This window comes from Gopherus flavomarginatus, chromosome 1, assembly GCF_025201925.1.
Source record: "Gopherus flavomarginatus isolate rGopFla2 chromosome 1, rGopFla2.mat.asm, whole genome shotgun sequence".
Classification (NCBI taxonomy): Eukaryota; Metazoa; Chordata; order Testudines; family Testudinidae; genus Gopherus; species Gopherus flavomarginatus.
The window spans coordinates 97,193,733-97,219,461 of NC_066617.1; the positions used below are offsets into that span (position 1 = coordinate 97,193,733).

The following is a 25,729-nucleotide window of genomic DNA, read 5'->3' on the forward strand; positions in this document are numbered from 1 at the left end:
GCCAGTCACTGAGAGATTAACTTTAAGGGAAGTTACCGAGCAGCCCTATTGCCTTACAGTTCATAGTGCCCAGGACAGGCGCTGACACAGATAAATGGTCTATTTCTTCTGTCTGTGCTGCCCAAATAGAAAACTACCCTCTTGCTGCTACACAGGGTTTTCCTAATCAGTTTCCAATTCTCTAGCAGTATCTGCCAGACCTCCTGTACTACTATCTTAGCAAAGTATAACCTTTGTGTGGGTTAGAATCCAAGAAAGAGGGAGGTAGATGCGATTCTGCATGGCAGCAAAGCTAAAGGCCCCTGTGGCCTACAGCCACACTTGCTGACAGATGAATGTGGGAATTTTGGTAATTTTTTAAATTTCTATGCGCACCTTAGTTTCTCTCTGGGCTTTATAGTGCTATGAACTAAGTGCAAAGGGAAGGGGAAGGATTGGAATCTTGTAATAGTCAGTCTGGACACAAGCGCCATTAAACTGAATAAAGGCTACACCTGTGAACGGAGGATGCAGAACAAAAGAAACCCCAATGGCCAGGACATTGACACCTAGCCACCAACAATCTCCCCACTTCCCCAGCAGGCAAACCAGCCCCATGCTGGAGAGGAAAGGGGAAAGGTACATGGTTGTGCTCTCCCCTGGGATGGGGACAAAAACAGGGAGAAAAAGGAAGCGGAGATGGTGCCTAGAGCAGCATGACTCAGGGACCCCTGATGCTCGGATCTGAACTCTATCTTAACCTTTGCTTCTTGATGCTGACCTTTGGGCTTTCAGATGCAGTATGCCGGGGATGGCTTGATGTTGCTGCAAATATCTATCAAAGCACTGCTCCCTCCACGGGTGAAGAGCAACCCTCTCACAGGAGCCTAGCTCAGCTGAGGTTGGTGCAGGAAGCCACACAGAAAAATATGGATCCATAGCCCCCAAAGGTTGTTTCAGAGTCATGGAGGCTAAGGGCCTTTCCCCATGGAACTGTTTGGATCCTGGGGAGTTACCCCTTCAGCCCCCAAGGAGCTGGTTACACTCTAGGGCAGACACCAAACCTTATAGATCAATGACCGTTGACAACCTGAGGCTGGGATTTTGAAGGAGACCCAAAGCTGGTCACAACTCCAAATCCACCCTGAAACTCTTGGGGCCTCCTCCCTCAGCATGGATGAGATTAGAGGCTGATCATTGCCTACTCAGGGTGTAAATTTAGGGGGAATTTAGCACTAGTTAAGCAAACAGGCTTCACTCAAGCCTCTAAAGGCACTGGGCCTGCGGGACAGAATGGAAATCTAAGGTTAGAAAAGGGGCATTCTTTAAATGTTTGCCAGAGCCTCCATCCTTGGAAGAAGGTTGATATAAAGTAAAATAGTTCCTGGAACCAAAATCCCTAGCAAAGAAATGCAAATCAACACTGTTTATCTATTTACAGTGGAACGAGGCATAGCTGGAGAGGGAAGCAAACTGGACCTTTTGGTTAGAGGCTGAGGGACGAGTTGTTCTGCTGTATGCGTGTGCATCCTTAGTTGCTTCCAATGAGCCCTGTACCTTTCCATGGCAGAACAGAAAGCCTGCATTAATCGGCTGGAGAATTCTGGCTTGGTGTGGAGTGTGTAGATAAAAGGCAGGAGTGGTGATCTGTATTAACAATACTTGAAAGAATCCCAAGCTTCTCACTGGAGTGCTTTCTATGGACTCTAATGAGAGCTCCCCACCAGCTTTCATGTAGTCTCTACCTAGTAGGTGTATTTTTGTCTTTTAGCCCAAGTTACACTCATTTCTACACTGAGGAGTACTTATGGCACCTTAGAGACTAAACAGATTTATTGGGGCATAAGCTTTCGTGGGCTAAAACCCACTTCATCGGATGCATGGAGTGGAAAATACAGTAGGAAGATATATATATTATACACACACACACAAAAAGTCCATCTTTTCATGTACTCTCTCTCTATATTTCTTCCTACTGTATTTTACACTCCATGCATCCGATGAAGTGGGCTTTAGCCCATGAAAACTTATGGCTCAATAAATTTGTTAGTCTCTAAAGGTGCCACAAGTACTTGTTTTTGCTGATACAGACTAACACGGCTACCACTCTGAAACCTGTCAATTCTACACTAGATTTCTCTTCCTTTTTGGTATTTAGACCTTTCAAATATTTCCAAGTAGCTATCTTATTCCCCTGCCTTCCCATAGCGTGTGGCAAACAATGTTCATTCTTTGTCTTTTCTCACAAATCAATACCCACACCACCTTATTCTTCCAGTTTGACCCACAGGCTACATCTACACTTGGAGGTGAGTTTGCAATGCCCAACTCACACAGTTGTACTCAAGCTAACATGCTAAAAATAGCATAGCCAGGACAGAAGAGGTGTCGGTTCAAACTAGATGCCCTGAAGACGTCCCCCCCAGGATCCCCTGGCTATGTATATACTTGGGCAGCCTGTGCTACTCTGGTACACTGCTATTTTAAGTGCACTAGCTTGAGCAGAGCCACTGTGGGTACATCTATGCAAGCCAAGAATCACACATCCAGCTCCGAGTGTAGACAGTCACAAGGTTGGCACAAAAAGCTCTACAGGGTATCCCAGAGGGAATGTGGTCTTTCAATTTTGTATCACCCAAGCAGAAGTTTGGGTTTCATATTAAGGAGCAGCCCTTGGAACTCAAGATGCTAACCTAGTCAAACACACCGACTGGAGCCCAGTGGACGGGCATGGCAGTTGTGTAAGGTGTGGGGACCATGCCTTGCGTTTTGGTAAATTACATAATGAGCAGATGCAATTATGGAGTCTTCCCAAAATGTGCATTTCTAATGCTAATTATAAACAATCCCAGATTGTAAGTTTGCTTTTTTTAAAAAATGGCAAACACAAATGCATTAAATAATTCGCCAACTTCTGACCAAAAGTTTAAGCAGCATATACTCCGCTGTCCTCACCATTTTAAAAACAAGCACCATAGGTGAGAGAGAGAGAAGGGAAGCAGTAAAAAGCAGGCTGTCTGTCTCACACAGTTTATTTAACAATAGGTAATAAGAAATCAATTTTAACAGTCTATACAGTGATCGAAAGTTCATATTTATAAGTAATCAACTTTAATTGCATGATTTACAACATTTGAGGGTTTTTTGCTTTCTATTTTCAAGTTTTACAGAAAGTGGAAGAGGGTGGGGAGAGAGGGGAGAAAGCAAGCATAAAGAAGAAACCCCAGGGACTTTTCTCAGGTTAAAATCATCCTCTCGGAATTGTTTCTTACCCTCTTTTTTATTTTTTTTCTTTTGTTAGATGTAAAAATAACAAAAAAAAATCTTTCAAGAAAACAGAAACCACAATATATATACTACATCCATTTGGCAGCTGCCCCTGTGTATTTGCAAAAATGTTGTCTTCTCTACATGTACAAATTATTTTAATACTTGAAGTTTTTTTAAGCTCAGACTCTTGTATAGAAAATTCTTGGAGGACAAAAGTAGACTTCAGGAGGGGTGAGTTATTTTATTTTTTACATTTTTTCAAAGAATTGACATCTTTCCAACCAAAGAGGAAAAAACTGGTATTTATTTTTAATATATATTTATATATATGTAATGTATTCTTAAAGCAACATTAACCCCTTTTGTCCTCCGGTTTTAGGAAATGTTCTCCTGTGGGTTTTTTGCAGTGATGTGAGGAAAAACCAGAATAGGGAAAATGTTAACCATCTGCCTCAGTAAATAATAACTATCAATATTACATATTTTCATTAATTTAAAAAAAAATAAAACCTATTGGAGGCATGAGAAGGGGGCCAATTTGGTCAGCAGCCAAAAAACCACCCCTTCCCCCCTCCACCTCCCAACGCACGCATGCGAGGAAAAACAAGAAAAAGGACTGGTTATGATTCCAGCCATAACAAAAATATATTCTTTGTATTCTATTTTCCCTCAGGTTCATTTTGTTGGTTTCTTGTTTTTAAAACCACAAACTACTGCTGCAGAGTTCGGATGTGTTCCAGGGAAAAATGTTGTTTTAGCTAAGAAAGATTCAAAAAAATTTGTCTTCAGTACAAAAAGTCTTGAGAAAATAAGTTTTTTTTTTTGCTCCCAAAATGCTACAATGTGTCTAGTGTATGTCTAGTGTACTCTGTGAAAGGTTTGAATTCAAGTCTGAGTTATCGGAGCTGAGCCCCAGTTCCGTGGCGCTTGTACCATGGAGGCCTGCCATGCCTGGATTGCCAGCAAGCTGAGAAAGCATTGCACTCTGGTCCGGGCTGGCAAAGTGCCCCTGATCCATGGGGTTAGCCTGGGCGGCTACCAGTCCTGGATGTGGGGAGCTGGTCTGTGGAGAGACATGGTGTGGAGAAGGTTGAGGTTGCATCCGAGGGGAAGGGCTGGAATGGGGGGGCTGGGACTGGGGTCGTGGTGAGGGTACAGGCTGTGGAGAACGCACTTGATTGGTGAGCGATGAAGGGATCTGCTGGCCCTGTAAGTGTGGGGACTGGGCCTGACTGGGGAGCATGTGCTGTTGGGGGCTCATAGGGTTGGGCTGAGCTGGGGATCCCATTTGCTGCTGAAGTAGCCTCTGCTGGAAAGCCTGCTGCAAACTGGCTCCTGTCTCTGCACTCATTGCCTGTGGAAGCTGGCTCATTTGTCCCATAGTTCCTTGCTGCATCTGTTGCATATGATGCTGCATCCTTTGCTGTTGCTGCTGCTGCTGCTGCGCGTAACCGACACCCTGGGGCTGCTGAAACTGATTATGGTTGGCCATCCCCGGCCCCAACCCTGGACCGGCTCCTTGCTGCTGCTGCTGGCGCTGCTGCTCCATCATCTGCTGTCGTCTCATTAAAAGATCCCGAAATTGCGGAGACATCCCAGAGTGATTCATGTTCATCGGCTGTGCCTGAGGATTCATCCCACCCATGGCCTGCTGAGGCGGCTGCTGCTGCGTCTGTTGGGGCATGCTGGGCCTTTGCACCCCAGCTTGCATGGGGTTCATATTTTGCATGGCTGGGTTTGGGTGCACCCCTCCTTGCTGCCCTTGCATGGCTGGCTGTGGTTGAAGCCCTGGCTGACCCTGTGGCATTCCAGGCTGCCCTGGAATACCTTGTGGATTCTGAGACACTGCATACTTGGCAGCCCTCTGCTTGATGAAAGCAGCCAGTAGCTGAGGGTTGGAGTGGAGGATGTTAAGCACCTGCTGCTGCTGCATTGGGGAGCTGGGAGACCTGAGAGTCCGCAGTAAGTTTTGTAAGGCTGCCTGGGGCAGAGATGCTGGTTTTGGCTGAGGCGCACCAGGAACCTGACCCATTCCTGGCTGAGGCGCCATGTTCATAGGCTGCCCTGGCTGGGCTACTGACATCATGGATGGTCTCTGCATTCCTGGCTGGAGCTGCTGTGGTTGGGGTAACCCACTCTGGGCCCATGGTGGCTGCTGCTGGATTCCCGCTGGCCCCAGGCCTTGATCTATGTGACTGCCAGGCCCTCTGGCCATCTGGGGAGGGTTCATCCCCATTGGTGGCATCGGATTCAGTTGGGGCATCTGGTGTTGAATTGGCCTTTGGAAAATCTGAACTTGTGCCATCTGACGCTGAGTCTCTGCTGCCCGCTGGATCTGCATCGCCATTTCTACTGCAGCTGGAGGAGGACCCTGGACTGGTGGCTGAGCAGTCTGAGGTGGAGTTGGAGGAGTTATCTGGCCACCTGCTTTGCCCTGGGACACAGCACCAGGGGGTTGAGTTCTCGGCATGGTGTACGGCGGCATAGTATTGGGAGGTGCAGGTTGGGGTTGCGAGGCAGGCTGGGGTGGTGGCTGGGGTTGTGGGGTCTGTGGTGTTGGGGGCTGCTGGCCTGTTGGAGTTGTTGGTGTGGCTGGGGTTGGTGAAGGCAATCCTTGCTGCTGACCTACCACACCGGTTCTCTGCATGCTCGCCATCCTCCTTCGGAGCATCTGCGCCTGCTGCAGACGGTGCTGAAGTTGCTGTTGGCGAAGCTTGTGTTTAATGTTGAGGCAAAAGGGAACCGGGCACTTGTTCTCCTGGCAATGCTTTGCATGGTAGCAGCAAAGAGCAATGAGTTGTTTGCAAATAGGGCACCCTCCATTGGTCTTGCGCTTGCAGCCTTTGGTATGTTGGACAACTCGCTTCATCTTCTGACAGGACGGCAGTGAACAGTTGGCATTACGACACTGGCAGGCATGGACGAGGGACTGGATACAGCGCTGGATGCTCAGGCGGCGAGAGTCACCAGGGCTCTGGGTGGTTGCAGTCTGCTGGTTGTTGCTCTCATCGTCTAGGCCAAGGCCCAATTTCTCCATCTTGTGGTCGTGGTTTTTAGTGTTATAACAGGTGATGCACAGGTCGTAATCCTGAAAAGAGACCAAACATTTGGAAAATTAAAAAGCTGTCTACATAACCTGGCACAATAAATATACAAACGGGGTCATTTTCCTAATGAGGGATATGGACTGTGGTTGGGGGGAGGGAGAAAAATTGGCCTTTTTGTTGATTATAAAACCAGAAGGGACCATTGTGATCATCTAGTCCAACTTCATGTGTAACACAGGCCTTCCCTGGATCAATGTCTATTTAACTAGACCACTGATTTTAGGAAAATATCCAGTCTTGATTTCAAAGTTTCCAGTGATGGAGAATCTATCACAACCTATGCTAAACTGTTCCAACGGCTAATTACTGTCACTTAAATTGGCATCTTATTTCTAGTGCAGATTTCTCTAGCTTCAACTTCCAAGGCACTGGATCTCATCAGTCTAGCAGGCAAAAATATGAAGGGTCCTCATCACACTTCTGTTCTCCACATAGGTAGCTCTAGATTGATCAAGTCAACCTTTAAACATCTCTCTGTTAAACTCAATAGACTGAGCTGCTTGTAAGCATGTCTTTCAATCTTTTATTCATTCTTGTGGCTCTTCTCTGAACCCTCTCCAATATATCACTATCCTTCTTGAACTGTAGATGGTAGAACTGAATATTCCAGCAGCCCCACCAGTGCCAAAGAGAATAAAACTCCCTCTACCTGATATTCCCATTTATACATCCAAGGATCACACTAGCTCTTTTGACCACAGCGTTACACTAGGAGCTGATGTTCAGGTGATTATCCACCATGACGCCCAAGTCTTTTTCAGAGTGACTGCTTCCCAAGATACAGTCCCCTATGACCAGTGACCTGTGTTGGCCATTATTTACCACTCTCCCAGTCTTCGGATCATCTGAAAAGTATCACTAATAATTTTATATTTTCCTTTCAGGTAATTTATAATGTCCTCTGTGCCCAGGTACTGGCAGAAGTCCAAACAACCAGCAGTGAAAAGTGTGTGGGCAAAACTGTATCTGACATTTATACAGACCAACAGCCAGGGCTTGGAAAACCTGTTTGCCCTGAGCCAGTAGAAATTTCACCTGACCAAGTGGGATCAGGGGATCACTGACTCCTTCCCCTGGAGGGAAGGAGGACCTCAGGGAACAGAGTAGCTATTCATCTGCTTGCTCTTCTTCAAAAGAGGAGTGGGGCACAATAGTGCCACTTCTTTAAGAAGGGGAGAGGGAGGAGCAGATTGCTTTTCCCAGTGAGGAAGGAGAGCACAGAGCAGAGGGGCCACATGGAAGACAGATGGGAGGCTGGGGGGGCTTTGAAATTCTTAGGAAGGCAGAAGTCCTGCCAAATGGTAGGGGACCCGGTATTCCTAAAATTAGTGAAGAAAAGAAAACTCCCAGAATTCACTAACTGGAGAAGCTAGAATTTGTTTACTTAGGGGTATGTGGGAGGCAGAATGACAAATTTTATTTGCAGTTTCTCAGAACTGAATTTAGGGCACAGTTAATTTACTGGTGGAGGAGTGAAGATTTAAATGAAACAGGCATGGTTAAGGTGATTATGACCTTTGGGGGCATACAGCAGCACAGCTACTTTTCACTCAGGATAGCACACTTAACACCTCCCATTCCAAACGGCCACAATGTAGACTGGACAGACATTGCTATGAATGTAGGTTTAGAACTGATTTCAGGTAAAGAGTCTCCTTAACCTTGGTGCCCAGAGCTAGTGGGGGAAAAAACATCTTATCAGACATACCTCACAGACAGTGCAGTGCCATCTGGTCTCTACATGATGCTTGCATTCATTGCAGGTGTAAACAAAGCGGTCCTGGCTCTGGGTATGCAGCTCCACTAGCATGCACATGGTTGACCACTGAGCTCTTCGTAGTGAGGAGAACTCCAGGTGTTTGTCTCTAGCAAGGGTGAGGAAGGCATCACGCCCGTCCATCAAGTCACATGGAATGAGTGGGTCAGGCTCAACAATAGGAGGCAGGGAGTTCGCTGCAGGGCCAGCAATGAGACGGATCACAAAGAAGACCTGAAAAATAAAGTAGAAGTTAAAATCAGCCATTGATCATCCTTAACTACACAGTAAATGCCATTCCATGGCTACTGATGTTAGCATGCTGTGATGGGTGGGGTGGTTCCACAGCAAGCTGACTACTTGCATGGGTCATGAAGGAATTTCCACTTCTGCACATACAACACTACATAATTCAACAAGTGCACTATGGATTCCCCCCTCCCCTCCACCTTCCTCTGATGCAAATACTGACCACTGAACTAAACGGACCAATGGTCCAATCTGGCACAGCGAAGACTTTTACTTATGAAAGCTCTCTACACAGCACAGGTGTGATCTGTATTTATTCCCATAGCCTTGATAGGAAAGAGTGTAGATGGGGATTCCATCCACAAATACGTACTCTCTTGCTAAATTCTATATTAAAATATTTGTGCACTTGGCTGCTCAAACAGAGTAGATACTTCTCAATCCAATGGCTTTTACCTCTTTGTGCTTCTCCATAGTGGCATACAGCTTCTGGGAGAGATCGTTGGAGACATTGGGCATGCCAGGCTTCTTCTTATTGCCACGACTCAAGCTGCTCTTGTTTTTACTTGTCTTCTTATTATTCTTCTTTTTGGCATTTTTGCTGTCTCCCTTACTCACCTGCCAGAGAAGCCAATAACTTTGAATTTGTAGAATAATAAGAGGCCTCTGACAATTATTTAAAAAGACAGTAAATCAGTATATCAAAATTTAAAGCACTTTATTAGGCTAGCACCTCTAGTCACTGGAGAACTAAGAAAAGCTTTCACAATAATTTACTATGAAGCTAGGAAAATATTCTTACCAACTGTCCTGGAAGTCTGAATTAATTTGATCAGAGTCATTCCAAAGATGCCAAAATGGCAATAACACCATCTAAAAAGTATCTGAAGAGCGTAAACACTCAAGAGAGATATTTGTTTAGGTTGGACTGGGAAAAGGGATAAAATTCATCAAAGACTGGCAATCAGAAAAAGATTCTCTAACCATGAGTTCTCTTAGATTGTGGAATCATCTCCACGTGATGCAATAGACAACCCTGATACATTTAAACCTGGAGAAGTCACTGAAGAACACATAAGGAATGAGAGTGCACTGTCCAGAGACCTGGGGAAGGAGTAGACAGTCCATGTGACTTTATAAATCTCTCATTTCGGTTATCTTCCCACCAATGCAGCCTCCCTTACCATTCATTCCAGCTTAACTCATCTCTCTAGATTGCCTCCAACGGAGGTAGTTGTGCCTTTATGTCCAAGAAGCAGGTTTTACTCCCACTTTGATCTTGATTAACATGTGTATGTGAGGATAATGGTAGCTTCTAGTCTAGTGTGATCACTGCTCACTAATGAGTACAGTCATGCCTTCTAGTCCCTTCTGTTGATGCTTTTTATGTACTTTGTGTGAGAAATAGGGTATGGGAATATAGACCTTAAACTTCATTTCTTCAGTGGGTTTTATTCTGATAAGCTTTAAAGTAACTTTGTCAAGATGAAAATTTCCAAAAAGAAGCTATTTGATATAATCCCCAATTCCTAAATAAAAATTACTAAATTGTCTTGTTTGCAAGAAGAATGGTGACATCTGATCCTAAAAGGTTCACACTTATTTTATGCTGAACTTTTCATAAATTTCTGGCATAATACCATCTCAAGACCCTTTCATCTGGACAGGCCATGTCAGCTTCCTTACAAGTGTATTTGATATTTTTGGTCGTCTCTGAATACAAATACTGAAAACTTTAAAAAAAAATATTGCTGGGTTTCAGCAAGACACTCTCCCCCTCCACCTCGCAATGCTAGCCAAAAAGATGACCTAACTCAAACACAATCAGATCAAGCTTCATGGCTTCAAGACAAGACTCATCTGCTTTGTCCAAAGACCTTGAAGGAAGGTGCTGCAAGGCAGCATAGGAATACCATAAGAATTACGGGTAAGACTGAGAAGTCTTGCCTTTTGGATCAGCAAGCCACTGAGGAAAGACTAAAGTTCTAGAATCCCAAGACTGATCACCTCTGAGGGAGGTTGTCACAACATAAACAAATAGGCTATGCCAGGCTTTGGCCAGTCTACCTGCACATGAAAAAGTCCACTAGCAAGCAGCACTGTCAGCAACATCGCTGTCTGGCTTGACTGAAGGTCCCGTTCCTATTTCTAAAGAGCCTAGAATACTACGTAAGCGCTCTATTATCTTAAGTATCTTTTCCCTTTTTCTATTTGTCTTGTACTTTTAGTAGCCTTTTTCATTCTTTAATTTTAGGGTGTAAAAATGTGGTTGACTATATGAGCATTGGTAAAGTCCATCCTGGGAAGCTGCCAGAAAGTAAATTCCACAGGCTTATGTAACTCTACAACAAAGTCTCAAAAATACTCATTAAAGCAACGTCTGTCTTCTGAATCCTAAGCAACTTAAAACTGTCAGCTGTAAACTAGGATATGTAAACGGCTACGTCAGGGTTGTCAGACTTCTGCTTATCAAAGTATTCTGTAGAGACCTGTATTTTAGTTGTTTTTTTTGGGAAGGGGTGGGAGGGAGGGGAAGATGAGCTACCACAAGAGAACTGAAATCTAAAGAGGAAGCTTTTGTTTGGTTGTGGTTTAAAAATTATACAGTTTGTTTTCAGTGCCAAATATTTAACCAGTTCCAAGTTCAGACTGACTAACCTTGGTAAAATTCTTAGTTGGTGTTTGTAACTGAACTGACAGCCACCTCCTTAGTTCCTTTCTTTGAATTTATAAGGACTAATTATTTGCTGAATTAATCTGATGAGCTGACTAATTTGATCATTTAATTCAAATCTAACTTGTTGATTTAGCCTTGATTGATCTTTTTGCTTTATCCTTAGTTTCATTTAGTATGGCTAATTGCAACTTAGTTTTAATAGCTTAAATAAAATGTATAAAATTGATGATGAAGAGTCATTTCTTTAAAAAGACAAACAAACCTAACCAACAAAAAAAACCCAACCCTAAACAAGGATCTTGATATCAGCTGGTCAAGCTAAAACCCTGATCACCTCCCCCAGTTGATCTTTGACTCAACTTTTAGACCAGCTTTGCTAGAGATTGAAAGACTACATAACCACAGAAATTCACATGACTGGAATGTTAAATGAATTGTTATAATCTATTCAGGAAGGACTGAGTGGGCAAAAGGGGAGAAGGGGCACCCTATGTTGAAAATGGCATTATCTGTTTCCGAGTCACTCATAACTCGGACAAAAGTGACCCTGAATGCTCATACATCAATATCCTAACAGATAAAGCACAAGTGGGGTATCAGCTGGTGTCTTCTACAGATCATCAAAACACACTAGGGAACAGGATGACTGCCTCCTTATGTACCTCTCTATGATATGTAGGCGGAAAAAAACCTGTGTGATCATGGGGGACTTCAATTTGAGTGACATATGCTGGAAGTCTTATGTTGCCAGTACTAAAAACATCCTTGGAATTTCTAAACATTATAGATGGCAATTTCCAAACTCAAGTGTTGCAAGCCAACATGGGGGATTTATTAGACCTCATCTTAACAGAAAAAAAGGAAGTCATCACAGAACTAAAAAATAACGGTAGCTTAGGTATAAGTGATCATGACTTGATCCCATTTATAACATGCAAGCAGAATAAAGGCCAGACCAGTAATATGTATATACTTAGATCTGATTTCACATAGCTGAATACAATTATGAGCCAACTCAGCTGAGAGAAAGAATTTAATCTGAAAAATGTGAATGACAGTTTGGAATAATTTAAGAACTAGGGTTACTAGATGCATAGAAAGCCACAATTCCACAATCAAGGAACAAGGCTGTACTGCATAAAACAACAACCTGAGAGAGGAAATGAAGATAGGTATAAAAAATAATATATAACAAATGGAAAAAGGGGAAAAGAGACAGAAATGAATATATATCAGAAGTTAGGAACTGTAGAAAATTGATAAGGGAAGCCAAGTGGCACAAGGAGAAATCTATGGACAGCAGAGTTAAGAACAATAAGGAGTTATAAAAAAGTTTTAGAGACAAAGAATCCAGACAATGATGTTGGTCCATTACTAGATGGAAATGGTAGAATCATCAATAATAATGCAGATATGTCAGATGTGTTCAATAAATATTTGTTCTGTATTTGAGGAAACACATATGGTGATAACACTCTTTCCATTCCACTAGTATCTCTGGATACTAAAACAGGAGCTACTGAAGTGAGACATTTTAAAATCAGCAGGTCCAGATAACTTGCAACCAAGAGTTTTAAAAGAGTTGGCTGAGGAGCTTGATAGACTATTAATGATGTTCTTCAATAAGGCTTGGAGCACCGGGGAAGTTCTAGAAGACTGGAAGAAAGCTAATGCTGTGCCAATTTTTAAGAAAGGTAAATGGGATGATCTGGGTAATCACAGGCCTGTCAGGCTGATATCAATCTCAGGCAAGATAATGGAGTGGCTGATACAGGACTCAATTAATAAAGAATTAAAGGAAGGCATTGTAATAAATGCAATTCAATATGGGTTTATGGAAAACAGATCTTGTCAAATTTGCTATTTTTTTTAATGGGATTACAAGTCTGGTTGATAAAGACAGTAGTGTTGACGTAATATACTTAAACTTTTGCAAAGCATTTGACTTGGTAACATGACATTTTGATTGAAAAACTACAATGACAAATTAACATGGCACACATTAAATGGATTAAAAACTGGCTAAATGATAGGTCTCCAAATATAACTAAACAGGGAATCATCATCTAGCAGGTGCATTTCCGGTGGGGTTCTGCAGGGACTGTTATTGGTCCTATGCTATTTAACATTTTTATCAATGATCTGGAAGAAAACATGAAATCACTGATAAAACTTGCAGATGACAAAAACTGGGAACAGGTCAATGATTCAGAGTGATCTGTATCACTTGATAAATTGGGCACAAGCAAATAATATGCATTTTAATATGACTAAATGTATACATCTAGGAACAAAGAATGTAGGTAATATTTAAAGGATTGGGGACTCTATCCTGTGAAGCAATAACTGAAAAAGATTTGAGGGTCATAGTGAATAATGAACATGAGCTCCCAGTGCAACACTGCGGCCAAAAGAGCAAATGCAAGCCTGGGATGCATAAACAGAGGAATCTTGAGTAGAGTAGAGAGGTTATTTTACCTCTGTATTTGGCACTGGGTGCGACTGCTGCTGGAATACTGTGTCCAGTTCTGGTGTCCACAATTCAAGAAGAATCTTGATAAATTGGAGAGGGTTCAGAGAAGAGCCACGAGAATGATTAAAGAATTAGAAAACATGCCTTATATAGTGATAGACTCAAGGAGCTCAATCTATTTAGCTTAACAAAGAAAAGGTTAAGGGGTGACTTGATTACAGCCTATAGCATTTACATGGGGAACAAATATTTAATAATGGGCTCTTCACTCTCGGAGTGGAAGGTGTAACATGATCCAATGACGAAGTTGAAGCCAGACAAATTCAGACTAGAAACAAGGTGTATATTTTCAACAGTCAGAGTAATTAACCATTGGAATAAATTACCAAGGATTGTGGTGGATTCTCCATTACTGACAATTTTTAAATCAAGATTGGATATTTTTCTAAAAGATCTTCTCTGGGAATTATTTTAGGGAAGTTCTATGGCCTGGGTTATACAGGAAGTCAGACTAGATGACCAGAGTCATCCCATCTGGCCTTGCAATCTATGAAAAAAGTGTCAGTCATGGACTCACTGTTACGCTCATTCTGCGCTACTCAGCACTCTCATAGCAATTAAGACAAACCAAGGCTAAAGTCCAGTGACACAATGTGTCCACCTGAATCTGAAGATAAGCTGGCTGATAATGGTTTCCAAGGCTCCCACACAATGATTTTCTGGCTCCCAATTAAGTAGAATGATAGCAAGAATTCAACTTACAGGTAGGGAAACTGGAGAGGGAAATTGGCACTGTCTGGGAAAGTGGGAGAGCTGAGTCTCAAAATAAACATGCATTTTAGATAAACCTAAAAACAGTTATTTCCACCCCCAAATGAAAGCTTTAAGCCTTAACAACATTTAATTCTGCACCAGGGACCTAGGGAAACTAAGTGAAGATATAAGAAAAGATGGAGAAATATCATGAAGAGTTAAGGTAAAAGGAGTCTCCTTACATCCGTGCTCTCATTGCTAGTGTTCTCTTCTCTCTTCCGCTCTTCCTCCTCCTGTTCTAGTTCCTTAATGCTCTCCTCCAGCACATTGGGCCAGAAGTCCCCTTCAAAGTAAGGCAGCTCTTTTGCACTCGTTAGACGATCTTCTGTTGCCTGCTTAAAAATATCCTACAAAAACATACAAACTTGGTTACAGCTATCATAACTGTGCAAGTGAACCAGGGCACTATTCTCAGAGAAAGCAAAAAAGGCACTGAAAAACAGCATCCAAAAAAACCCTAAAAGACACATTTAGTGGTGCTTCAATTATGGATAGTTTGGACCAATGATTCAGGCATTTAGTCCCCAAAGAAAAAAACCCGCATTAGTAGACAGCTAGCCACTCACTGCAAGCTCCACATTTATTAGATAGAACAGCAATATCACAACACTTCCTACAGCCCTTGATCTCAAGTCAACATAAACCTGTAGACTTGAGGTTCTTCTAACTGCATCAGCAGCCCAGCCATGTATGTTAGGGTTTGTTTTTTTTAAATCGCTAAGATATCCCCAAAAGATTAAGTCCCCATTGGCTGTTCTTTAGTATTCCCATGGTCTGTAGCTTTGATTTTCTATTTCTTTGGGAGCAAAGGAAGGTGTGACATTACCTCATACCTCTTTTACTAAAATGGCTTCAAAAGATGTGTGGTTTAGATAGGATTTACATATTTTAACCCTAGACTGCTAAATACTCAATCCACTTCTAAAACACAAGTTAATGCCTTACAAATTTCTTTGAATAATTCCACATCGCAGGACAAGCGGTGGGAAGAGAACCAAAAACAGACTGCTCATCAAGTCCTACTGCATCTAGTTTACATTTAACCAACCTTGTAGTCATGGACAATGCGCTCCGACACAGATTTGTCCAGCATCTTTTTATACCACTCTTGCAGTCGCTTGGGCTTGGGTATCTTCTGGTCAGGAGGATGGCAATGGAAAATATAGTCATCTCCTTCACTAGGTGGGCAGGCCCAGATATGTCCAGTTGTATATCTACCATTGTAAAAAACATTAATACATCAGGATGCTGATGTTTATCACTAGGGTCTTCTATTCCTTTCAGCCACAAGGTGGAGCCAGCACAAAGTCTGCTGGTACTACAAGATGGACAACTATTGCAATCCTCTTCCTGATCTAAATTCTAGAGCTGTTACTATATATAAGCAATGGACACCATTAATAAAAACATTGAGGTGTATTCCGATTGGCACATACATACAATATGGGCATGCATATTTTTACTAATAATGCACAGCCCTACTCTGTGCAGCAACAAAGCATTTTTTCCCCAATCTACAGGTAAAATCACTAAAGCCTGACATACGCTTGCAACTGTCATCTACCAACTGCATTACAATTAGATGAGAGAAGTGTAAATTCTCAGAAAAAAGAAACAGATCATTTCAGCACTACAAGCCAGGATTTTCCTTCCTCAACAAGACAGAGGAGCTGCTTACCAGATGAGATTCCAAAAACTACCTTGTCTTCTGAAACCCACTTTACTTTCCCAGCACTGATTCCTTTCCCTCTGCCTTCAAGGCCAACTAAAGGAAGAAAATTCCTCTATACCTGGGAGTTCTCCAAGTATATTTCCTCTGTAGCTCCTAGGGGGCATGTGTTTCAGTACCATGAAACCTGAAATCATCTAGAAATTAATAACTCTGAAAAACTATAGGACCACAAAGCCAAATTTGCCCTCAGTTCCTTTCCATCTATTGGTAATTTGAAAGATTCCCAAAACCAGGGAAAGGAGTGTAGAGAATACACTCAGAATTCCAGTTATAAGTATCCTTCCTTGCTTCACTGAGCACAGTCTCTGCAGATCCCCCATCCCACTTTAGGGCCTTGTCTACATTACTGCTTAAAGTTTCACACCCTGGAGGGATGTAAAAGCCACTCCCCAGCAACGTAACTTACATAGATTTAAGGTGGTGTCTACACCATGCTATGTCAGTGGGAGATGCTCTTGCGCCAACATAGCTTTCACTTCTCGTTGAGGTGGATTAATTACGTTGACAGGAAAGCTCCCATCAATGTAGCGCATCTTCACCAGATGTCCTAAATTGCAGCGGTGCCGATTTAGCACAGTAGTGAAGACAAGCCTTAGGAAGCTTAGCTTCCTTCATGCCAGGAAAGTAGTTACCCGACTGATTATTATAATCCCAAAAATGAGCACCTGACATAACCCATAAGCACAGAAAGCAGCATGAGGTGAAGATGTGGACTGAGCTTCATAAAGCAGTTTTACAGATACTGGGGTAAGGAAATTCCATGGTGGGAACATAGCATAATACATGGGGTCTGCTTCCAAGGTCTTTTATACCTTTAAAAAAAACTGCTCCACAAGTCTCTGCTGAGAAACCACAACTCACTGCAGTGTCATATCCCCTTCCTCCTCCTAAACCTATCCCCCACAGTTTTGTGGCCCCTTCCACTATGTCACTGGCTGAAATTAGATGGCATGCTCTTCAGGGTAGGGTCCCTATCATTTTGTCTGCACTGCGAGGTGCCTAGCACACTACTGGATGCTGTAAAACAGGAAGAAGGATTAAAGGCTTACCCTAATTTCTTGACATATTCTAGGTATCCAATTAATATTTCATGATAGACAGCAGTCCTCAAGCATTTAGGGCGGAAGAAATGAACACTGTCGAGGTAAGATATGTATACTCGCCTAGACAAAGACAGAGGGAAAAAAAATACATGACACTACAGAACAGAAGGCCAGAAATATTTCACAGTATTTGTATACATTCATTCATGGTATTTTCTGTCCTTGAAGAACCTAATGCACAAGCCACTGTCTTCAAAGGCTACAGGTCCCATCTACCTCCAGGAACTCACTTTCCTTTACATCACCTCTGGTCTCCAAAATCTGACCTCCCCCACCCTCTAGAACAATCTTGCCCCTCTTCCTCACTGACTCCCTGTTTCTTTACAAACTAGACCCCAAAATCCATCTCTTTCCTGCTGCTGGAACACTATAACCAGATGCCCATTCTGTCACTCACCTGTCTTCAGTTCCTTCTTACTATAAACCTTATGTCTTGTGTTGGGATATACTATTGTGTGTTCGGATATACTATCATGAACAACAAAATTTAATTATGCTGCATTGACGTTTTAAATCTGGGACTTCAGAAGGTTCATCCCACTGAGACTTCTGAGCAAAGTAAAATTTAATCTCCCTTGATTGGCACTGCAGTTCCTCACCTCTGATTAGGCGGGGGGCAATCTGAGCCATACTCCTGTACATGCATACCGAAGAAGCACAAGTCTACACCATCAATTTCCTCAAAAGCAAACAGGGCTTTTGTTCGATAAGGGAAGGACTCTGCCATCTCTCCACTGTCCACAAACCTGCAGATATCATAAGATAAAGAGGAGAGTAATAAATACTTTCATTCCATCAGGACAGAGAAAACCACATGGTGATACATAAAGATAGTAATTAAGACAGGATTTGCAACGCATGGTCAGAGCCATTTGTCACAGGTAATGGGAAAGCCAACCCTGACAACTTTATCGCAGAAAAGGAAAAAGTTATCCTGAAAGTTTGTTAATGTTTCATCTCAATCTTTCTGGAGTGGAGGGATTTTAGTGTTTACATAAAGGACAAAACTAGAGAGCAACAAATACAAATAATCAAAGCTACAATACAATGGAACACAGCTTTATTTTAAAATTGTTTAGTTTTAATCTCCAGAACTTTAATATACTTCATGCAATATAATACAGGTGGGTGTGACATCACTGACAGCCAATCAAGAAAGCTCTGTTGGTGGTGTTCTGAATACTAGACACACACTTTGCAGTTGCCAAATAGCAGCAAATGTAGAAAACTCAAACACCTATCTTTTGGGATGATGCTGGGAGCAGGCAACATTAGGACTTGAAGGGATGTACCTTGCTTTCATTCCAGGTTTTACTTCTACAGTTTTGTCGGAGGCATGAACCACCCTGACTGTGACCTCTCCTGATTCAGGGTGATTCTGTCTTCTCAGAAATTCATTCACTCTGTTCTCCAAGAAGGTACCCAGCCTTGTAGATGGCAACCCTACACAAACAATAAAACTCTTAACATATGCATAACTGGACATTCAAATTCTATTTCTCTATTTATGTATTAAATTATGAATGAGGGCACTGGCAGAATGGGCCCAGGATTAGAGTAAGTAGGAGGTGCTGCATGTGGAAGTTTCAGGCTGCCTATTCCCTGTCAGGTTCTAGCCAATACTGTCAATACCTTCGTTCTCTTGGAGAAATTCATCCATTTTTTGACAAATAAAACCCCTACTAAATAGAACTATTCCATTTATATTCACAAGGATTACATCATCTCTCCTTTCAAACAAAACCTAAACAAAGGAAGAGCAAGTATACAGGCATCTGAAGGAATATCTGAAACCAGAAGTTCATGTAAGTAAGAACCCTAGCACAACGAGGCCCCAATCTTTTTGAGCCTGTAGACACTCCTGTAATATTAACAGTTTCTTGTCCACAGCCTCCTACTTTCACATTTGGCACATTCCTGAAAATCCCCACTATACAATAGTATCGTGAGTAAAATTTGCATGTAAGTAACTGGAAACCCCAGCTAATTGAACAAAATTGGAAGCAGCCCTCCTATTTCTCTCAGTAAATCTAGGATGCTCGGATTATGGAAAAAGCATACAGATGGTCTAATTTGAAGCACTAGTCTCAAAGTGGTTTGGTTTCCATTTTATGAGAATGCAGTTGAAGAGAAAAGCTCTGGTATGGCTAAAATGCAAACCCAACTATTTTTTTCAACATTTCAAGACAATTCAGTTCTCTAAATCGCCTCCTTGCCCATTGTCAGAAAAGCTCACTATAAAGATAGACCTTTTATATTGTGCAATTACTAACATCCCAGTGTCAGTCAAGTTTTGTTTGGGCTGTTTTTATGAATGAGCAAAATGAAATGCAACTATTTACTCAACTTTTTAAATGCATTTTAAAGCTGAGTGAAAGGTGTCAGACTGAAAAGCTTTAAAAATCATCCCTTTGTCTAAAGAACAGACAATGACAGTACAAGCTTCCTACACATTGCCTTCATCCTGATATCAATCCTGCCCAAGGAGAAGCCACCTCTAGTAGTGAGAAAGTAGTTTTGTTTCTGTGGTCAAACCAAATAGTCTGCTCTGTGAAAACCTCTAGAGGTGCCAGCTGTGGGGATGACTTGAATGTACTGTCTTCACATTCAAGCAAAACAGCAATCATACAGGAGCCACTCCTCAACACTAGTAATATTAGTGACTGGGGTAAAAGGCTCTGTATCCCACATTAACAGTTGCCTAAACCAATACATTAGTAACAGGGTCAGATGACTCTTTTGTTGGCCTGGCACCAAACATTTGTGGGCCCCTACAGGGGCAACGGAACATGGCATGGGGAGGTCAGGCCTTGGAGTGTGGGGCTGGCCAGGGGCAAGGCATGGCGTAGGCGACACCACTCCACCCAGCGTGAGGGCACTGTTTACAAATTGACAGTTGTCAGATGCATACTGGCCCGCCCAATCCTGTGCTGCCAGTGCGCCCCTTCCCCTTGGCGTGGGTCCACACTGCATCACACAACTGCCCCGCAGCACCCCTCACCCCCAAAAATACACAGTGCCCTGCACACCACTATCCCTACCCAGCACCCTCTCCTGCACTCAGTCCCACAACAAATGCCCAGTACCCCACACAGACCCCCTCCCCACTGCCCAGCATCCCAACATGCACAGATCTCCACACTCACACTGCCCAGTACCCTTCCTCACAGCCCCACAGCGCCCACCCAACAGACCCCCACTGCCTAGCACCCCAAAACACAAACCTCCCCCACTGCCCAGCACCTTGCCCACCCCCCATACCCTGGCTCACCAGTGCAGAGCGGAGATCCCCACCTCCCAGCAGAGTGCTAGGAGTCAGGACAGCTGATGCTTGGAAGCACAGAGCTGCCCCATGCCCTGAGGCCCCACCCACCCCTACCCGCCTGGTGTTGATGGTGCTCACAGTGGAGGAAAAACATTTCCTTGCATGGGCAAAGGGGGTGGGAGTGAAGCAGCCTCCAACTTCCCCAGCCCGACGCTTCCACAAAGCAGCAGGGAGAGACTGGCCCTGTCCAAGGGAGCCCAGAGTGGACAGTCACTAGACTGGAGTGGCTGCGGGCTCCCCTCTGTCCCCGTCTACACTGGTGGCTGCTGGCTGGTGATGGGGGGCAGAGAGGAGTCCTCAGCTGGCCAAAAGGAGCAAGCAATGGGCGGGAAGGAGGGGCCGGGGGTGGGGAGGTACCAGCAGGCAGGGCTAGCGGCAAAGAGACGCCCTGGCTGGCAGGCCGAGAGGAGTGAGTGGTGGTGGTGAGCTGGGGGATAGAGAGGAGCCAGCTGCTCCGTGCGCAGCACAAGTGGAGTGGGCTGGGCCCCCTTTTGAGCATGGGCCCAACACCTGCCATTGTAAACCCAGTATGGATTAGTAAGTTGGATGTGTGCATTTTGAATAAATACTAGGGAAGTGATCTGGCTGAAATTATCTTCCCATCTCTATCCCAAAACACATGGAACCCCAGAATTTAAGGAAAAGCTTAAAATGCTAAAAAAAATACAAGAGAGACAGGAAAAATTGCCCTCTCTCCCAATACATTTGTTAAAAACTTAGCTAATACACCTGAAATGTTCTCTAAACAAGTATCAGGACGACTTACTTTTAGCAGAGAATTTGTTCTCTTTTCTGGTTCGTCCTGTTTTCTTTAAGCAGCCATCACACACAAAGCTGAAGTGGAAACGAGAAAAAGGAATGAATAACCCCATACCTAATGCTGCTAAGGTACTCACTCAAAGTAAGATTCACAACACAGGTTTGAAACATCAGGAACAAAACATTCTACCAGATGTACAAGACTAGGGAACAGCCACACTGAAAATATTGGATAAAAACAGGACAGGAGGACAAGAATGTCAGTAACTCTACCAGTGGAAAGTTACTGTCATCTTAACATTTGGAGCTTTTCAAGACAGAATAGAAGAAAGCTGAATGAACAGACCATGAACACAGTCAATCTTTACAGTATGGGCTTATTCCTCTGAAATCTCAGGTATTACCACTGATGGAGACAGAATCTTGGTTAGAGAACCTAATGGTCTGATGGGAATATGGAAAATTCTAGGATCCTAGTACACAAAAAGATACTGGACAACCCTAGGATTCTTCCCCAAGCAGTGAAGGGCCAACCACCCTTATAAAAGGAGGAATAGGAGTAGCAAGATGGCAAATCCCCAAATTGTGCAATCAGCACAAACTACTTGAGTTCTTTTTACAGAAATTTACTTACCACAGAATTATAATTGATTTGTTATCTTAATCACTATAACTAGGAAATACTAACAACATTTAAGTTTACTGAAGTCTCTTGTACTTTTGAGTTTCCTGATTAAGAAAGATCTACAGCAAGTCCAGCCAAGATACAAATGGAGGTTTAGACCTTTGCCTTTCAGGATGTAAACAGCTCGTAGTTGGGGTCAAGATGCAGTCTGCCAGTTAAATTCTCCAGTGATGCCAAAATGTTTAAACTGAAGTTTATATTACACAGAAACACATATCACAAAGAGTAAGGAAAACAGACCAATATAAAGCAATGGCAATTAGTAATTATGCCATCAGCACTCCTGGTCAAGGATAATCTTAACTTCACTGAACTAATATCTAAAAGTTCTTCTACATAAAGGTATCCTAGTGATCAGCAATGGTAAGAAATGCAGAACATTTTAATCAAGACATCATCCAATATTTAAGTTTACTTGACACTGGCATGGATATTGTTTAAAATGTTAACAGCTAATGGAATGTCTCCCACTGGGTCAAGTTTTTTTAGACATAGGATTTCATAATATATATATAAAATATAAAAAGAAACTTAATATGCCAAAAGGTAGGTATATACACATCAACATCTGTACAGCAACCAAATGTCATCTGTTCAAGAAAGGGAGCAAAAATGGCAAGAAACTTACCCAGATGGCCAGATTATTTCATTATGAAGCACACAGATCTGGTGCATTTTTCTCCCACACTCTATACATTCAACAAACCTGGATGTCAGAAAATAAGTGTGGAGAGCACATTAAACCAACTACACTAATTACAGGTATACTTAAGCTAACGTTTCAAAGATAAATGTGTACTAAGACTCATACCTCATGCCTTCCCTAACACACAGTCAAAAGGGAGACAGGGATCCTATTCCTTGAGAGTTCAGAGACTTAAAGGTGGACCAGTGTCATTTGTGCTAGGTGCTGGGATCAGAAGCAGCCTCTAAATTTTACTCTTTGGACTGCAGCGGCACTACAACAACGATGGCATGGATAGAGTTATGAGCCATATTTCCATTCTTTCCTTCCATGACCCTTCCCAAATTGAAAAGCAACACTGACTGATCCCAGGATAGGGATGAGCCCCTCTGACCTATTCATTACGAATTAAGACATAATTTTAGCAGTTGCAATGTGAGTGGTGGAATTATGGACTGGATTAAGGGGCTAAAAGATGATAAAAAGCATTTGAGATGTAGGAGAAGCACCACTGTCTCCAGCACCTGAATGTCCACTACTCTTTCTCCAGTAAGGAGGACAGAATAGCAGCCAACTCTGTATAATTTAACATACCATGTCCTCCTGGTATAGTTGCCTGCTAAGTAGGAAGATTACAGAAACCAAGAGCAGAAAAATGCTGCTGCAGAATGATCTGAACTAATTTTGACCTCTCCATACACTATACCAGGAGTGGCCAAACTGAGGCTCATAAGCCACATTCAGCTCTTACCATTAAAGTGTGGCTCTCTTACCATTAAACTGAGCCCCCCCCCCACCCTATGTACCCCCCATTCTCCACCTACCGGAGGGTGGGGGGAAGAAAGAAAGAGGGGTTTGGCCCTCTGCCTTGCAGGGACTTCTGCCCTGTGAGGTGGTGAGTCACGGGGCTTTAGCCCCACAGAGTGCACCTGCTGGGGCTCAGGGCTTCAGCAAGAGCAGGGTTGAAGCCCCAAGTGGCACCTAGGACCGCCGGGGGGGGGGGGGGGGGGGCGAAGCAAGTGGGGCAATTTCCCCCAGGCCCCGCAGGGGCCCTAAAAGCCGCTCCAGGTTTTCAGCGGCACTTCCACGGCGGGCCCTTCACTCGCTCCGGGTCTTCGGCAGTGGGCCCTTCAGTGCAGCGGAAGATTCAGAGCAAGGGAAGGACATGCAGCTGAAGTGCTGCCGAAGCCTCGAAGCGCCGCCTCCTGAGTACAAGTGCCACAAACGGGGGGAAAAAAAAAGCCGCGATTGGAGGCTCTTAGGCTGCTCTACCGCCATCGCTTCATTCTTCGGCGGCAATTCAGCAGTGGGTTCTTCCCTCTGAGAGGGACCTGCCGCTGAAGACCCGGCCCTACCCCAGGCCCCCTGAATCCTCTGGGTGGCCCTGGAGGCACTTCTCACGGAGCTGAAGCCCCAACCCCCATCAGGTGTGCCATGGCTCTAGAACTTCTGAAGATTGTTGTATGCGGCTCAGAGGGTCAGTAAGTTTGGCCACCACCCCATACTACACCTAAAGATCGAGCTTCAAATAGCACAGTTTTCTATCGAACATCAGAATTCAAGAAGAGTGAAATGGACTCAAACTCCAGCAGCCTATAACCTCAAGATCGCATTTTCTCAGGCAGATCTGAGACGATCTGGAGTCTCAGGACAGAATGCAAAACTTGGTGCTTGCACACCAGCCCCTGCTGGCCAATTAATGGAGCAGCATTAAGCTAAGAAAACCATGAAGTGATGGCTTTTTTCACAGGGGGTGAACAAGGAGAATGGGGATATAGATTTAAAAATAAGTTGAGTTGCCAGAGTATTACTTACAGTTCAGGATCTAGTGTATCATTTTTCCTCTTAGAAAACTGTTCTTTGTTTATCGTACTAAGGAGAAAGAGACAGGTGATAAAAACTTAGTTGTGACATAAGATCAGCATTGATAGTATACTAATTTCCCGCATCGTGAGCACGCCCAGGCACATTCACTGTAACTGGATTTCTTACGTGTTTATGATGCTGTGAGGATAGGAATAAAAAAGTTCATAATGAGATGGCTCAGCACAAAATATGTGCTTGCTCCTGCCCTGTGGCAAGGATGCTGTTCTATAGGAGAGTGACTTGTACAGACATTTGCTCCTTCCAGAAATGAGATTACTAGTGCACGCCTCACGTAGATTTGAACCTGAGAAGTGCACCAGTAGTCTAAATGGCATATAACTATCTCAATTTGGGGCTAATTAGTTTTATATTTCACTTTCTGAAAGCCTTTTAAAATTTAGTTTTCGGTTAGTTTATGAAACATCGCTTTCCTCTGAGAGACAGAGTTCCTACAAGGATCTATGGAAAATCTGGTATAAACTATTATTATGTAGTGAATAATCTATTCTCAAAACAACCTGGATTATTCAGACCTTTCCACAATGAGACCAGTTATAATAGCCTCCTCCTGGAGTAACACTTCAAGAAGAAACTTCTGCTTCCCCCTGCAGCCTGGCCCTGGTACTCAACTGTACTGCTTTTCACTTAATCTTGACTATCTTTTTGCACATTTAACAGAAACATCCCTCCAACCTTTATGAGTCTTTTGGTGATGGGGTCCCAGCCATGCATATCTGGGATGTGGTTCATGGCATAGTAACATTGGCTCAAAGAACTAAACAGCTCTGAACTATCAATACCTAAAACTACACTAAAATGACAGTAAGAGGAGCTGTGAGATTTGGAGGGGTTAAGTGTGTGGAGAAAAGCATTCACTGAAGTTATCACAGGAACAGAAAATCAGTCCAAGTTGCATGGGATTGCTTCCCTTTCCTACCCCCTCTAATTCAGGGTTCAGCCTGGGCTTTGCAGGATGCAGTCGTCATCTTTCCCTACAAATATGAGATTTATATAAAAGGGCCAACCCTCCCTATCATCTCAGAAGTTACATGCTATTCCTCATCTCACACATCAAAAAGTTCTGGTTTTGTTAATATTCTCTCCCAACCCTTTCTTTCTAAAAACATGCTGTCAGAGTGAGAATACTGGCCTCAAGGTAATGGGCCTATGAGTTTACAGGCTGCACCAAAATTAATATGAAACAAGGGGTGTTGGCATACCAAAAATTTAACTACTGACTCATTTGAAGG

The 25,729-nt window shown here is 43.2% G+C and overlaps 1 protein-coding gene across 3 annotated transcripts in view; it reads right to left on the reverse strand.

The window, feature by feature from the left end:
- Positions 1-2,993: 2,993 nt before the first annotated feature.
- EP300 (E1A binding protein p300) overlaps positions 2,994-25,729 on the reverse strand; it is a 120,338-nt gene continuing 97,602 nt past the window's right edge. For 2 of the 3 annotated variants that reach the window (XM_050916757.1, XM_050916746.1), the window contains exons 21-32: positions 24,429-24,485; positions 22,557-22,634; positions 21,251-21,318; positions 18,452-18,602; positions 17,759-17,905; positions 17,106-17,219; positions 15,373-15,538; positions 14,507-14,671; positions 13,517-13,591; positions 8,818-8,979; positions 8,065-8,346; positions 2,994-6,337 (exon numbers count right to left, since the gene is read on the reverse strand). In XM_050916757.1, the coding sequence (XP_050772714.1) occupies positions 4,097-6,337; positions 8,065-8,346; positions 8,818-8,979; positions 13,517-13,591; positions 14,507-14,671; positions 15,373-15,538; positions 17,106-17,219; positions 17,759-17,905; positions 18,452-18,602; positions 21,251-21,318; positions 22,557-22,634; positions 24,429-24,485 (3,706 nt within the window). In that variant the 3' untranslated portion in view covers positions 2,994-4,096. The remainder of the gene's footprint in view (positions 6,338-8,064; positions 8,347-8,817; positions 8,980-13,516; positions 13,592-14,506; positions 14,672-15,372; positions 15,539-17,105; positions 17,220-17,758; positions 17,906-18,451; positions 18,603-21,250; positions 21,319-22,556; positions 22,635-24,428; positions 24,486-25,729) is intronic. The other variant, XM_050916768.1, reaches the window with a different exon arrangement.